Consider the following 13,871-nt stretch of genomic DNA (forward strand, 5'->3'; position numbering starts at 1 on the left):
GGGGATGTTCAAGGAAACCTTGAACATAGCAGGGAATTAGTGGAAGGAGATGCCTCTTTACCCCATGACAAATGTAAGCATTTTTTTCCACACTATAAAACGCTCAGTTCAAATTGCACGCGTGTCCCTGAAGCACAGGCAGTTGCTTCTGAGAACACGAGCAGCTCAGGGAAGGCACAAGTCCGGGAACCCCACTTATATGGGGGACCCCCCTTCTTGGGGGGCACCTGGAAGAGACCCCCCCTCCACACGCATCTATGTGAGCGTGGCTGTGGGGCTGCCCAGATCCAGGCACACACACACACTCACACACACACACACACACACACACACATATACATAAGCATGCCATGTGTTTATTAAGCCTTCTGGCCTAACAATCCGATCAAATGTTGATTTATAAATTAGGAGCCTGTGTGGTGCGTGTGGGTCCAATCCCAGCTGTATCGATGCATCTCGAGATAGAAATCAGCAGAGCTACTTCTGTTAGGCAGAGCTGGGCTCCAACACGCAGCTGAACCTGGGAGCATATTCCCCTTTGCTGGGGAGAAGCTCTTTTTAAAAAGGGAGGTGGGGAGGGCGATTAAAGATATCGTTTGAAAGCTCACACACTTTTGTCACGGTTCCAGGTCTAACAAAGTGGGGCTGGGGGCAGCAGGAAGGAGGAGAGGATTTTTTGAGGCTTGAAAACTGTTTCAGGGAGCCAGTCAGTTTATCCTGTGTCATCCTCAAGATATTAAAAAAAATAAACCAGGCGTTGCAGAGCTGGTCGACTTCTCCAGGAGGCATGGGTTGTAAAGAGAGTTTATGGGCCTGTGAAATGGTGGGAATTTTGACTTTTTATGACTATGTTCTTAGATTACTCCTACCAGAGCTCATGTGGATCATTATTATTTTAAGCCCATTGCTAGAGTTTTATTTACTGAAACTTTTATGTGCAAGCAACAGCGAAAGGAGAGGAAATGGTCCCTCCAAAATAAACATCTTAAACTCTTCTGAAGGTCACTTGGAGATATTTAGCTAATATTCCCTAATTAAACAGGTTTCTTTGGGGGGAAGGGGATGGGAGGCAAGGACTGGGCGCTGGAGTGGGTGGGGGGGAAGTGAGGAAGGCAGCTGTAGAAAATCAGGATATATATAAATATATATTTTGGGGGGAAATTTTTTCTCTCTATCTTCTTTCCCAGGCAACCCCGTCGCCAATTGGATTCATGCACGCTCCACAAGGAAGAAAAGATGCCCCTACACAAAATATCAGACCCTGGAACTGGAAAAAGAGTTTTTATTCAATATGTACCTCACGCGAGACCGGAGATACGAAGTAGCCAGGGTCCTCAACCTCACTGAACGCCAAGTCAAAATCTGGTTTCAAAACAGGAGAATGAAAATGAAGAAAATGAATAAAGAGAAAACCGATAAGGAACAGCAATAAAGTTGGCAGAGTCCAGTAAGTGCAAGAGAAACGAGGGTGAGCGCGAGAGAAAGCAAGCAAGAAAGCAAGCAAGGAAGCAAGAGAGAAAGAAAGAAAGAAAGAAGAAAAAAGCTGTTTCTGTGGTCCGAAATGTTTCTGACTTTGAATGTGCTGATGAGTGTTTAGAAGTAGGCAAACACAGCAAAACCCGTCGGACGCACCCTGCTTTTATAAAGATGCAGCTCAGTAATAAAACCAGAGGTCGTTTTTAGTTTGGGGGTTTGTTTTTGGGGGTTGTTTTTTTGTTTTGTTTTGTTTTGTTTTTTGGTTCGGTTTTGTCTTTTTTGAGAAAACAAGCAAAAAAAAAAGTACTTGAATTTTTTTTAATTTAGTATTTTATTCCGTAACTTAAAACTTCTCCAGTGTTTTATTTTTTAATTTCTTGAGTTTGTGAGTGCATATTTTGTACAAAAAAAAGAGGGGGAGAGGAAAAAGAGAGAAAAGAAAAAAAAAGAAAAGAGAGGGGTTGGGGTGGGGCGGGGTGGGGGGGGAGATCACTCCATAATGTTCTGTCATAGTGTTTGGACGTTTTTTGGTGTACTTATTTGTGTATTTTCTTCCTGTCTCACCGTTCTGTAATATTGTTCCGTTTTGCTATAGTTGAGCAGCTTTATGTAAATATATACCTAACATCACAAAAAAAAAAAAGAAAGAAAAAAAAAAGAGCAAAGAAATGCTAAAAAAAATCCCCCCTTCCTGTAGGTGTCCTTTTTTGAAACATAGCAGCTACCAACGTGCACGGGTGCCTGTGTGCTTCCTCCTTCTGTTTGAAAGCCCTTGCAAAATCGTGCCAGGGAATTTTAGCTCTGATAAGAAATCGCAGCCTGTTGAAATGGAGGGTGTCCGTGTGTGTATATGGCTGTGTGTGCAAATCCACCGTCTTGAAGAAAGCGAATGAAGAAGGGATGGAGGCGAGGGGGGGAAGGGGAGGAAAAAAAGAGCCTGGCTTCCGCTCACAACATTTTATATTTAGTAGTATCATCATAAAATGCGTTTAGGTAAGGGTTATCCGTGCCATAAATTTTTAGTTTGGGATAATTAATTGTGCTAATTTATGACCCCAGGCAATCGAAGTATATGTAAAAGATTAAATATGTATGCCGGGGAAGTGTGCAACATTGCTCTGTTTGACAACCGCCTGTATTGCAACTGCCGGGACTTGGAGAGGGGTTTGTGGAGCTCCTGCAACACACAGGCTCTTTCTTGCCTGGCAAAGGACAATGCAGAGGATGGGAGAGGACTGTAAAAAATAATGGGTTATGAGAAGAGTCAGGAGAGGGGAAGGGGATGTGCACGAGGCGGTGAATTTGGGGGTTAAAAGTCTCCCTTGTTTTCCACCCCCCTGTCCCCAGCAGCGGTGGTTTGCAAAGGCAAGCAGAGGCGTAGAGAAGGGGCTGGGGGGGTTCAGGCTGGATGGTGGCTCGTGGCGATTTCCCTGGCTCAAAAGCAGGAGAAGGCGCTGCCCAAAGACACTCAATGGCTGATATCCCCGAGAGCTGGAAGGGGCTGGATAAAAAACGAGCAGCCGGGGGATGTTTCATCATAAAAAACTTGTTGCGGGTCCCTTTTCTTTAATGAAACGAGCAGGGCGCTGTTTTAATCTTCCTAATGAAAGCCAGAGCAGGCTGGGGGGAGATGTTTGTCGCCTCCAAACCAGGCGCTCCCAAAATACAAAAATCTGGAAGCGATTACCCGGGGAGCTCAGAAAAATATCGCTCTTTCATATTTCTTCCCTTGGCATGTGGAGGGGGCTTTGGCTTATGGACTTGTCTGCGCCAGGGCTTGTGTGTGTGTGTGTGCGTGCGTGTGTGCGCGCGTGCAAAAGGGGCGAGATACATTCATCTCAGCAGCCTCAGCATCCTTGCAAAGCCAGAAGCCCCACGTTTGCCAAGGTCTTCAGGAGCCCAGTGAAATGTTCAGGGGGACAATATTGGAGTGGACCGAGGGGCTAAAAGAGCGGATTTGTCTGGAAAAAAAAAACAAAAAACCAACCACCCTCTCCATTCATGGCTTTATTTCCCTTCCTCCTGCCCCCTTCACTCAGGAACCTCGACTGAAAGAAGCCGGGAGGGTCTGAACACTGTATTTGCAGTCATGGGTGATGGTGGGGAAAGGATCCTTTGCTTTGGGGGAGTTCTCCCCTTTAGCAAGGGACCTCGGACCCACCTCTCTGGAGATGCCTATGTAACGAGACGCTGGGACGGAGGGTGGAAAGCGATGATGTATGCCCCCCCCCAATTTTGTCCCCTTCAATTCAAAGCACTCTCATCCCCCAGGCGACCGCAAGAAACTTCCCTCGCCCTGCCCATCTCGTAGCCTTCACACAGGCAACCCACACAGGCAGCCCAAGAGGCAGGGAAGAATCCGACCCCTTTTGTCTCCAGCTAAGTGCGGTGGGGCTGGCTTTTGTTCCTGCTGCCTTGGTTGCTTTTAAATCCCCGCTGCAGTCCCAGTTCACGGGCAAGGCTTCTGTAGCACTCCCCAAATCTAGAAGTGGCGTTTGGTCCTGCAAAGGGGGAAGGAGGGGGGTTGACCATAGGACTGGAATGTGCTGCCTTGGGAGGTTGAGGAGACAGGCAACGGGGCTAAAAATAACCCGAATTAAAAAAAAAAAAATAGAAGAAGAAGACATGAGCACACAAAGCAGAAGGAGGGGGACCGCGGTGGGCTTGAGTCCTTGAATGGGGTCGAAAAGGCTCCGGTGCAAGGGTCTGGCGAAGGGAGATGTGTGGATGCATGTCACTATATTCCTGCTGGAGTATTTTTGTGTGTGGTTGTTTTAAAGGCCGATCCTTTTGTAAGGCGCGCACACACACACACACACACGCACAAAGCCAGCATACCGCAGCTTTGAAAGCGGTCCATAGGTGCACTTCCGCAGCAGAGGAAGAGGGGGGCAAAAAATGCTAGTTTTACAACTCTGTTTGTCTCACTGCTATGCGCGCTGAATAGGAGCGAACAAAACAAGACTTCAGATCTGGCTAGACGTCTGGCTTTAATTGTTTTATGGTTTAAATAAGGTGGGTGCTCTCTTCTTTGAAACCGGATTATTGGAATGTTTTGTCTACAAGCTACAAACAACAGACCCCCCTTGGACGAGAGGAGAGGGGGCCAGGGAAGCAGGGGGGAGAGAAATCCCCCTGAAGTTAAAAACTGATAAAAGCACTGCCGTTTGGAGGAGGGGGCTGTGTGTATACACACTGGGCCTGGGTGTTTATGGGGGGGGGCAGGGCATCCCCATCCACCCCACTCGCTGCAGCGATGATGTGCCCAGGACCACAGGCGCACTGCTTGGTGAGGGGTCATTGCAAAGCTCCTGGTAAATCAACAATGCATGTAATTGTTGGTTATAAAATCCCTCCTGCTTATCCCCACGCATCCTGGCGTTTAGGCAACCCGTTTGGGGTTTTCGTTGGCTTTCTGTTTAGCCCGAATTGGACGTGTCTGCGGAGGAGACTCCCCCCCCCCCACTTTTTTCTCTCTCTTTTTAATGACAGAAGGGACTTTTTTGTGTTGCAAACACGAGGTGCGGCGGAGGAAGCCAACGCACGATGGCGCTGTTGTTCAATGTTAGAAGTCGCGGGGCCCGGGGCGGGACGCAGCCCGGCCGGCAGCCGGGGCCTCCGAGAGGTTTCGGCGGGGGGGGCCAATCAAAACAAATATGTATCCATTCCCTCACCTACGACTTGTCAATTAGCATCTAATGTGTGCCGGGGAAGCAAGCGCATTTAGCAACTGTCAAGGACCGGGGGTCCCCGCGACTCTAAAATAAAAGGATCGTCTCTGCAAAAGATAGCTGGTTGACAAGGAAAAGCTCAGACCATCGTAAATTAATTATAGCTGATGAGACACCTCCCGGCCAGCAGCCACTAGCAAATACAGAAAATGCTGAGGAGAAAGCTGCTTTGTTTGAAGTCTTGTTCTTTATTAGCGCTAACACACGTTACACAGGTTCCCGAGTCTCTTGGTGAAGGGGGAGAAGAGCCACATTTGGGGTTGCAAAGCAGAAGGGGAAAAGAGGGAGGGAGGAGTGTGTGTGTGTGTGGGGGGGGGATAAACCCGAAATCCGTACAGTGAAGTCTCTTAAAGTACAATACAGTTGTGTTTATAAAGCTACATTGCCAAGCACGCATATACAGACTAACATGGGAAACGCCGAGCTCCACAAACTCCCACAGAGGCACAAACGCAGCGCAGGAGAGACAAAGAGCAGCCCCGTAAATGTCACGATTTTTTTCTTTAAAAGCCCAGAGAATTGCATATCACTGATCTGATGAGAGTGTGTGGGTCTTTAAAAAAAAAAAAGCAGACCTTGAAGGGAAACATTTATTGTTAAGCTCCCATGCAATTAAACAAATATGACTCAACTACCCAGTGCCTCTGTGACTATGACACAAATGCGTATTCGTTTGGGGGGGGGGGATTCAGTTTCTAGGATATACAATTCAAATCATCCCCATATTTGAAATCTTTTCTTTTCCAGCCACATCGTGCAGTACATTGGGATCCTCATTTTCCAGATGATTCAATCCATTCCCAGAATAGTTAGCTAGAAGGGCTGGGAAAGTGGGCATTATAGGGAGGCTTCTTATATAAAATAGCTCGACTATTAGCTGCTAATTAAATCTTCTATTCCCACCTGTCTTTTCCCCATGTTATTTGCTATTTTCGGGGGGGGGGGGGTCATCGTCGTGGCTTCTCAAGCTAAAACCGACCTGTTAATCCCACCGTGCTTACTCTTTATTTTTTAATTTGTGGATAATCGTTTCTCAGTGTCCATATAACTTTGCCTTTAAATATTATCTCCCTTGGATGGAGGATATATCAAGGAATATTTCCTTGAAATGTTATCTCCCTTTGATGTTTCCCACTGATACAGGTCATTGTGTATTTGCGGGCAAAATCATCCCAATCCCACTCCATGAAGCCCTTCCAAAGACAACACGTGCCTATTTATTTGATTTGGGAAGGCTAATAAACATTGGAAGGAAGGAGTCCCCTCTTCCCCCCCTTCTTCCTATTGGAAAGAGATCTGCTAAAAAAAATTACCTCCACCTTACAATCTCACGAGAGATTTTTAACCGATTGGTGTCACAAGGCACAGGGATTTGGACTCTGTTGTTTGGTGGTGGTGGTGGGGGGGGTGATAAGAAAGCCTGAAAATCTCTTCGCCAGTTGCGTTTCAAAATGTATTTTCCTCCTTCACTCTTCAGATGAGGAAGGATTTCCTGGATTTGGTCTGAAATGAGTTGCCTCCCCTTTTTTTTAATGGAAGAGCTTGGGGGCAAATTTGGAAGGGAGGGGTTGTCCCCTGTAAAGGCGACACTGTCACTCAATCTCCCAAGATCATGTAGAGGCGCTCTCCTCTTGGGTCCTCTCCAGTTCCCTTTTTTTTTAAGATGAGGGAAATATTTATTTGCAAACTTCCCCCTTCCAAGACAGAAAAGGGGGGGGGGGCGGTCCAGGACTGTTGATTGGGATGCTATATTTTAATGGGCGAATTCCTTCATGCGGTCATAAAATGAAGGCTCTCACGTGAAAGCTCTCAATGAATGGTTACTACTTCCAGTGCAGAAAATACAGAGGTTGGGGGGGGGGGACAAGTTTACAGATCTGGCAGAAGAAAAAGAGGGCGAGAACTGCCTTCAATTGAAGGGGACCGAAGCAATCATGACCCCCGACACCCCCTCCCCAAATAAAAGAGTACATACTGTCTGTCTCACTTTTTCTGTCTCCTCCAAGTAGCTTTGTGTAAGAAAATGTTTACTCTCTGTCCTTGCCATGATCCTTTCCTGTTCTTTCCAGCTGTGGATTTTCAATGGAGGCTCCAAAAGGAAAAAGAGAGAAAAAAAATCCCAGAATCTTTATTTTTTTTTTAAAAAAAGGACAACAATAACCAGCCAATCACATCAATGGTCTTCCTATAGGACAACTGATTTTTTTGGTGGGGTTTGGTGTATGTGTGGGGTGGGCTACAGCCAGCACCACAACCCTGCCCTTAAACAAATAATAATAATAATAATAATAGCATCATATGGGGGGGGGGAATCATCTATGGAGCCTCCAGGGGTCCAGAACAGGGCCCTACAGACCGAGCTGCAGCTCGGAAGAGAAGCCCCCCGGCCTGGAAATGCCTGCCCAAGGCTTTGGGGCGTCCTGCCTGCCTTGACCCCCACCCAAATCCCATCCTCTGGGCTCTGGACACCGACGGGGGCTGCTCGGGGTCCCTGTTACCTGTTGAGGTAACCTAAATTGACCTCACGGCGCATGTATTTGCTGAGATAAGTGAAGAGGCTCCCTTGCAAAAAAAAAAAAGAGAAAAGAAAAAAAAAGCACCTAAAGGTATTAATGCGCACCTTTCATAACCCTCCTTCATTCATTAGATATGGGGGTTTTCTGGCTCCCCCCTTCCCTGGCTGAAGGCTGCTCTCCCTCCACGTCTCCTCTTCAGCCCCCTGCCCCAAATCCTTGTCATTTTCTTCCTAGCCTGTCTTAGCCGGCAAGACTGATGAGTACAAATCGCGTGTGAAAACGCCACACCGCCGGGATTTTGAGGAATTTGCCTATGGTGTTAAAGGGAAGGAGCAAGTTACAGACAAACTGAGAGAGAGAGAGAGAGAGAGAGAGAGAGAGAGAGAGAGAGAGAGAGCTCTACCTACCGACAGATACAGGAGAAGTCAAGAGCATTTAGAGCTGCCGTTCACACTCAGACACTATGAAGCGACTTTGAGAGCGCATGAAATAATAATAATAATAATAACAATAATAATAATAAAAGCCACTAAAAAAAAAAAAAAGATTCAAAAAAAAAAAAAAAAAAAAAGCGCCAGGAACTTGGAGCAGTGCGGGGAGAGCCTGGCACCCAGCTCTGACAATTAAAGACTTTTTTTTTGTTTTTTTCATGCAAGAACTATGAGCTCCTACTTTGTTAATCCGCTTTTCTCCAAGTACAAAGGCGGTGAATCGCTGGAACCAACTTACTACGACTGCAGATTTCCACAAAGTGTAAGCAGAAGCCATGCTCTGGTTTACGGTCCGGGTACTACCGCTCCCAGCTTCCAACACCCATCACACCATGTCCAAGAGTTTTTCCACCACGGAACCTCCAGCATCTCCAATTCTGGATACCAGCAAAACCCATGCGCCCTGGCGTGTCACGGAGACGCTTCTAAATTCTATGGATATGAAGCTCTACCAAGGCAGTCTCTCTATGGTACCCAGCAAGAGGCGACCGTGGTACAATATCCTGACTGTAAATCGTCTTCCAACAGTAACTCTAGCGAGGGACAAGGCCATTTAAATCAAAATTCGTCTCCCAGTCTCATGTTCCCATGGATGAGACCTCACGGTTAGGACAATTTATTTTGTTTTCCTCCTTAAATGTGTGCCTTTATTTCCTCTCTCTCTATTGATATCTATCTATAATTTTTTTTCCTTGCTTTAAAAAAAGAAAGAAAGAAAAAAAAGAGCGAGCTAGCCATAGGTTTTGTGCTAATGTGTTTTTTTCCTTTTGAAGGCAAAGAAGTTCCTAGCTGCTAGAAAAGCCAGCAAGGTGATTCTCTGCAAAGGGGTTTAAATCACAATAAAGTAAAACTTGTTTTTTATTGCTTGCCTTGAGGATAGACAATAAGATACAGCTCCCACGAGGTTATTTGCATGTTGATAATACACTGCTCTTTTAAAATGTCCTATAGCTTTTCTTAACCGCTTGGAGACTTAGGCTAAAAGGTGGGACCTAGCACAAGAATTATTAATACTTTACATCTGTTTGAAAGAGCCTGGAGATAAAAGTTAAAGTGAAAAGGGAAGGAGGGGAGGGTGGTGGGGGGGGGAGGACTTAGTTCAGAGCTTTGGAGTAAGGGTAGAGGGGAACATTATCCTGTCCTGGACATGGAAAGAGAAAGAGAGAAAAGCAAATCAGTGGACTCAACAGAACTTAGTTTGCTGATGGGAGCTGTAACAACCTCTGTTATTAGCAGGAACCCGGGACACTTCAAAGTACACGTCCCCCCTCTACCCAGCTCCAATGCTGTACTGAAGGCTTATTAATTCAAAACATATGAAGGTTAGATCCCTGAGTGCTAATTTTAATGGACAATATAGTCTTTTAAACGAGGTCCCCCCTCCTTTCCCAATGCCTTGCTGATATTATTAATATTTGCCCCCCAAAAGATTAAAATGAGGCATAGAAAAAAAGGGGGGGGGACACACCAAATAATTTCTCTAAGCTTTGACTCACGAGCAGCCTCAAGGAAGTAATCAGTTCGAGGCAAAGGATATGTTAGCAACCCGCTTCTCTTTCTCCCTGAGAAAGCAGTAGGCAAAAGGCACAGGAATGGATCACATTCCTACCCCCCTGCCCCCTTTTTCCCCCCGTTATTGTTAGACATGTCCAGCCATACAGTTCTTGGAAGCACACCCTCAGCGTGGAGAGGCACACATAGCTACAGACACATCTCTCTGGCTGGGTTGCTGACTGCACACACACAGCTCACACGCACAACACAGGGCAGAGACAGAGCATCTAGCAGACAATTCACGTTGTTGAGGCTAAAGAAAATAATCGTGGTGGGGGGAGGGATATTTGACGACCTACATTTGCAAAGGGAAACCAGACATTGACATTTTGCAAGGGGGGGGGAACTTGGACTAGCTTCACTCCTTAATATCCTTTTTAAAAAAAAATCAGAGTTGATTTTTAACCCCACAATTAAAAACCATCCCAATTTAGGCAGCTAGGAGGATATCATTCGTGCATGCTATTTTCCAAAGGTCGTCAGGATTGATTTTTTTTTTTTGCAAGGGGGGGAGAGAGAAGGAAGATATGGTGATGGGGGAGGGGAAGAGGGCATATTCCGGTATTATTGCTTCTTAAAAAAAAATAAAATCACTCCCTTGTTTTGTCTGGTATAGTGACACGAGGGGCTGGAGGGGGAGAGGAGAGGAGATGGCCACTTTTTTTTCTAGGACAGATGAGGCAGAAGGAGGGGTGGGGGGCAAAAAAAAATCAGAGAGACAGCAGAGCTAACAAGTTATTTTGTTTGTGTCCCATAGCTCCCGGAAGGCGCAGTGGTAGGCAGACTTACAGCCGGTATCAAACCCTGGAGCTAGAAAAGGAGTTCCTTTTCAATCCTTATTTGACACGGAAGCGACGGATTGAGGTCTCGCACGCCCTGGGACTGACGGAAAGGCAAGTGAAGATATGGTTCCAGAACAGGAGAATGAAATGGAAAAAGGAGAACAACAAGGATAAGCTCCCGGGGGCCAGGGACGAGGAGAAAACGGAGGAAGAAGGGAACGAAGAAGAAGAAAAAGAAGAGGAGGAAAAAGAAGAAAGCAAGGACTGAGGTCTCAGCTCCTTGAAGTCTCGTTTTATGGCAGATGATAAATCGAGATGTTTACGACGGTCATTTGCTTTTATAGAGTATAGAATGGAGAGACTCACACAACAGTAACTACCTGTCAAACAGTTGTAGCCTTTTTTATTGTCATAGAACTTCCCCTTCTTCTTTTTTTTCTTGATAGCTGCATTTATTTTGGCTTCCAATAAATATATAGTTGGCTTGACTACAACAGCAGAGAGGGGAGAAAAAAAGAGGGGGGGAAAAAAAAAAAGAGAGAGGAAAGAAAAAAAACCCCCATCCAACATAAACCAAGCAGTCAAGCAAATGCCACTGGTCTCAACAGCTGCCCCTCCAACCTGGCTATGTAGATACATGTATTAATGTATGCATCCTATGTATTTATTTTAATAGGTTGGGATTGTATTTCTTCCCTACCTTGGGCTTCCTCTTGAATGATTTCAGGAGGAGCCCTGGTGTTGCTTTATGCTAGCCTTAGCTTATTTTTAATATCTATATATCTATATATCTCCATTGCTGGTATCCATTTATCATTTAACTTTTAGCTGTCAGGCCAAACCTCCGGCGAGAGGGGATTTTGGAGGGGGGCCATACACGATAATGCACACACCTAGTAGCTATATTTGAGTAGATCTGTCTGTAGAAAAAAAATATATATACCTGCATGGCCTGAATAGGCCAAACACATTGGGAGGCTGAGTCGAGCATTTCATTATTTCTATAGGCGCTGTTTAATATTTCACTGTGTGAGGACTCGACATTCTTGATGTACTACCTAAAGGGAAACCTGCAATAATAATCCAATCTGTTCTCAAGAAGGGGGCTAACATATCCTAAATTTTCCTTGGTCAGAATTTATTTAAGAGAGAGCTGTGTTTTTTGCCCTGGTGGAAGCTACCAAGTAGCAAAAAAATAATAATAATAAAAATAAAAGAATAAAAAAAAAAAAACCAACCCCTTCACCAACCTCGTCATGTACTTTATCACTACCTATAGAAAAAGTCATGCTTTGAAAGTATTTGTAATGCGGTTTTGTTGTCGTTTGCTGCTGCCTATTTTCTTGGAAAATTTTTTTCCCAACAACTGAAACTGCCTAGTTAAGAACGCACAGTATTGTATTATTTTATTGTGCTTATCAAGTAGCGTAGAATTAAATTGCACTGAATGTATAGTTATCTATTTGTCTTGACTTATCTGTTAATGCAACATTGCTCGAAACAACAAAAAAAATCGTCATTTGTTTTATGTAAACGCATCGTCCTTCGTGTTCAAACTCTGAATGTAGCAATCTCTGCCAGAAGCCAATTTCTGGACACCGTGGATTTGTATTGTATACGTGAGACATTACGTAAATGATAAGAATAAGAATAATAAAAAAAGATTTTAAAAGGATGGCGTCGCCTAGGTTGCTGTGTATTTATTGATTGACTTCCATACACGGATTGAATCTCCCCCCCCCTAATATTTCATACTTTCCAGTGACTTGTCCCCATCCCAGCCCCAGTTCAACACCAAGAGCCATCTTTGACTTTCAAGGAAATGCTGGCACGACTGGTGTAGAGGGAAGGCAACGTGGTGAACAAGCAGGGGGTGGGGGAATGAAACCTATTTTTTACCATGACCTAGGTGCTATTGGAGGAGTCGGTGAGTAAAATCCATTTTCAAGTTGCTTTGCAGCGAGATCCCTGCTCCTTCTCCCATTGTTAAGACCCTTCTCCTGGCACGAGGGCTGCCTCTGTCTGTCCGTATCGCTCCTTGTTATGGGGGATGCGGGGGGAAGGGGATGGATAGCAAACCAACAGATCTTTATTTTATTCCCCCCCCCCAAGCTGGGAGCTTTCACTGAAAGGAGGTCTCCAAAGTGGACCTTTCTGGGGAGCTGGCTGCTGGAAAGTCCAGCCATCTCCTGCCTTGCCATGCCTTGCCTTGCTCAGAAGAGGCCAAGATACTCGGGCTTTCTCCTGGTCGTCCGACTGTGCAATTTGCTGCTTGCAAAGAGATCGTTAGAAAGCTATTGAGAGATTGGAAAGAGATTATGTGTGCATTAAAATGCGCTCTAACTACGCTATAGAGATCTATTCGCGAGACAGCCTTGGACTCTATGAGAATACGCTTCCCTGCAAGGATCCCTGCAGCAGAAAGTTGGCAGGGATTTATTACATCTATATCACATATTTTCCTTTTTTTGTATCCGAGGCCAAAAGCAGAAAGAGCAGTGATTAGGATCGAGCCTGATGAAGATGTCTCAGGTACATGCCATAGCCTGCCACTAACCCCACCGCGATGCCTTCAGCTCTCTTGGAGACTTGGAGTAACTAAGACATGGCAAATCTTTCCCTTGCGCTCGTCTTCCTTTCGCTCAGCGATGGAGATGGGGCTGTGAAATCTTTCCATCTCTTTTTTCCGCCCCCCTCTCCCTGCTCTAAATGGACTACATCATACAGGGCAAGAGGAAATAAAAGTAGACGGGTTGTTTACCCGGCTGGGAGAGATAAGCAAGCACCAAATTCCTAGGATGCATTGATTCACTGCACAGTGTCTGGGCTTTGCGTGGGACATTCTTGACCCAAAACACGAAGCTTAAAGGATTTAAATGCCTCGGTGATGGGCAAGGCTGGACACTGCTCAGATCCCCAGCAAGAGGCAGGGCTCGGCTGCGGGTTTCACCCCGGATTAAAGCATGCCTTCAGTGTGGACCCGTCTGCTTCCCCAGCCTCCCCTCTCCCCTGCAGGCGCGGCTAGACCTGCGTGCCAGGCTGTCTGCAGGTTCACGAGCCCAGCACACACAAGGTGTGTGTCCACGCGGGGCGAAGGAGTGCGGGCGTGCTTGCAGGGTGTGCGCGCAAGGGACGCGTGTGTGTCTGTCTGCAGGCATGCCAGCACGCACACAACACACGCAACACGGGTGTGCCACACACCCAGCCGTCTCTTATTGTAGGGCAAACAGACGTGCTTACCCACTCGCTTTCTCCTTGGAAGAGCTACAAAAATAAAATAAGGCTCGCTATAGCCTTCGCTCTTTCCAAAGTAGCCACTTA

The 13,871-nt window shown here is 45.9% G+C and overlaps 2 protein-coding genes across 2 annotated transcripts in view; both read left to right on the top strand.

The window, feature by feature from the left end:
• Positions 1–2,157, top strand: part of HOXC9 (homeobox C9) — a 3,375-nt gene extending 1,218 nt beyond the window's left edge. The window contains exon 2 of the mRNA XM_019554640.1: positions 1,188–2,157. Within this exon, the coding sequence (XP_019410185.1) occupies positions 1,188–1,432 (245 nt within the window). The 3' untranslated portion in view covers positions 1,433–2,157. The remainder of the gene's footprint in view (positions 1–1,187) is intronic.
• A 6,124-nt stretch (positions 2,158–8,281) lies between these two features.
• Positions 8,282–11,901, top strand: HOXC8 (homeobox C8). The gene is made up of 2 exons (XM_019554649.1): positions 8,282–8,819; positions 10,526–11,901. The coding sequence occupies exons 1-2, from the start codon at positions 8,384–8,386 to the stop codon at positions 10,816–10,818; spliced, it is 729 nt and encodes a 242-aa protein (XP_019410194.1). The 5' UTR covers positions 8,282–8,383; the 3' UTR covers positions 10,819–11,901.
• The last annotated feature ends 1,970 nt before the right edge of the window (positions 11,902–13,871 follow it).

This window comes from Crocodylus porosus, unplaced genomic scaffold (genome assembly GCF_001723895.1).
Source record: "Crocodylus porosus isolate Cpor-Errol unplaced genomic scaffold, CroPor_comp1, whole genome shotgun sequence".
Taxonomy (NCBI): Eukaryota; Metazoa; Chordata; order Crocodylia; family Crocodylidae; genus Crocodylus; species Crocodylus porosus.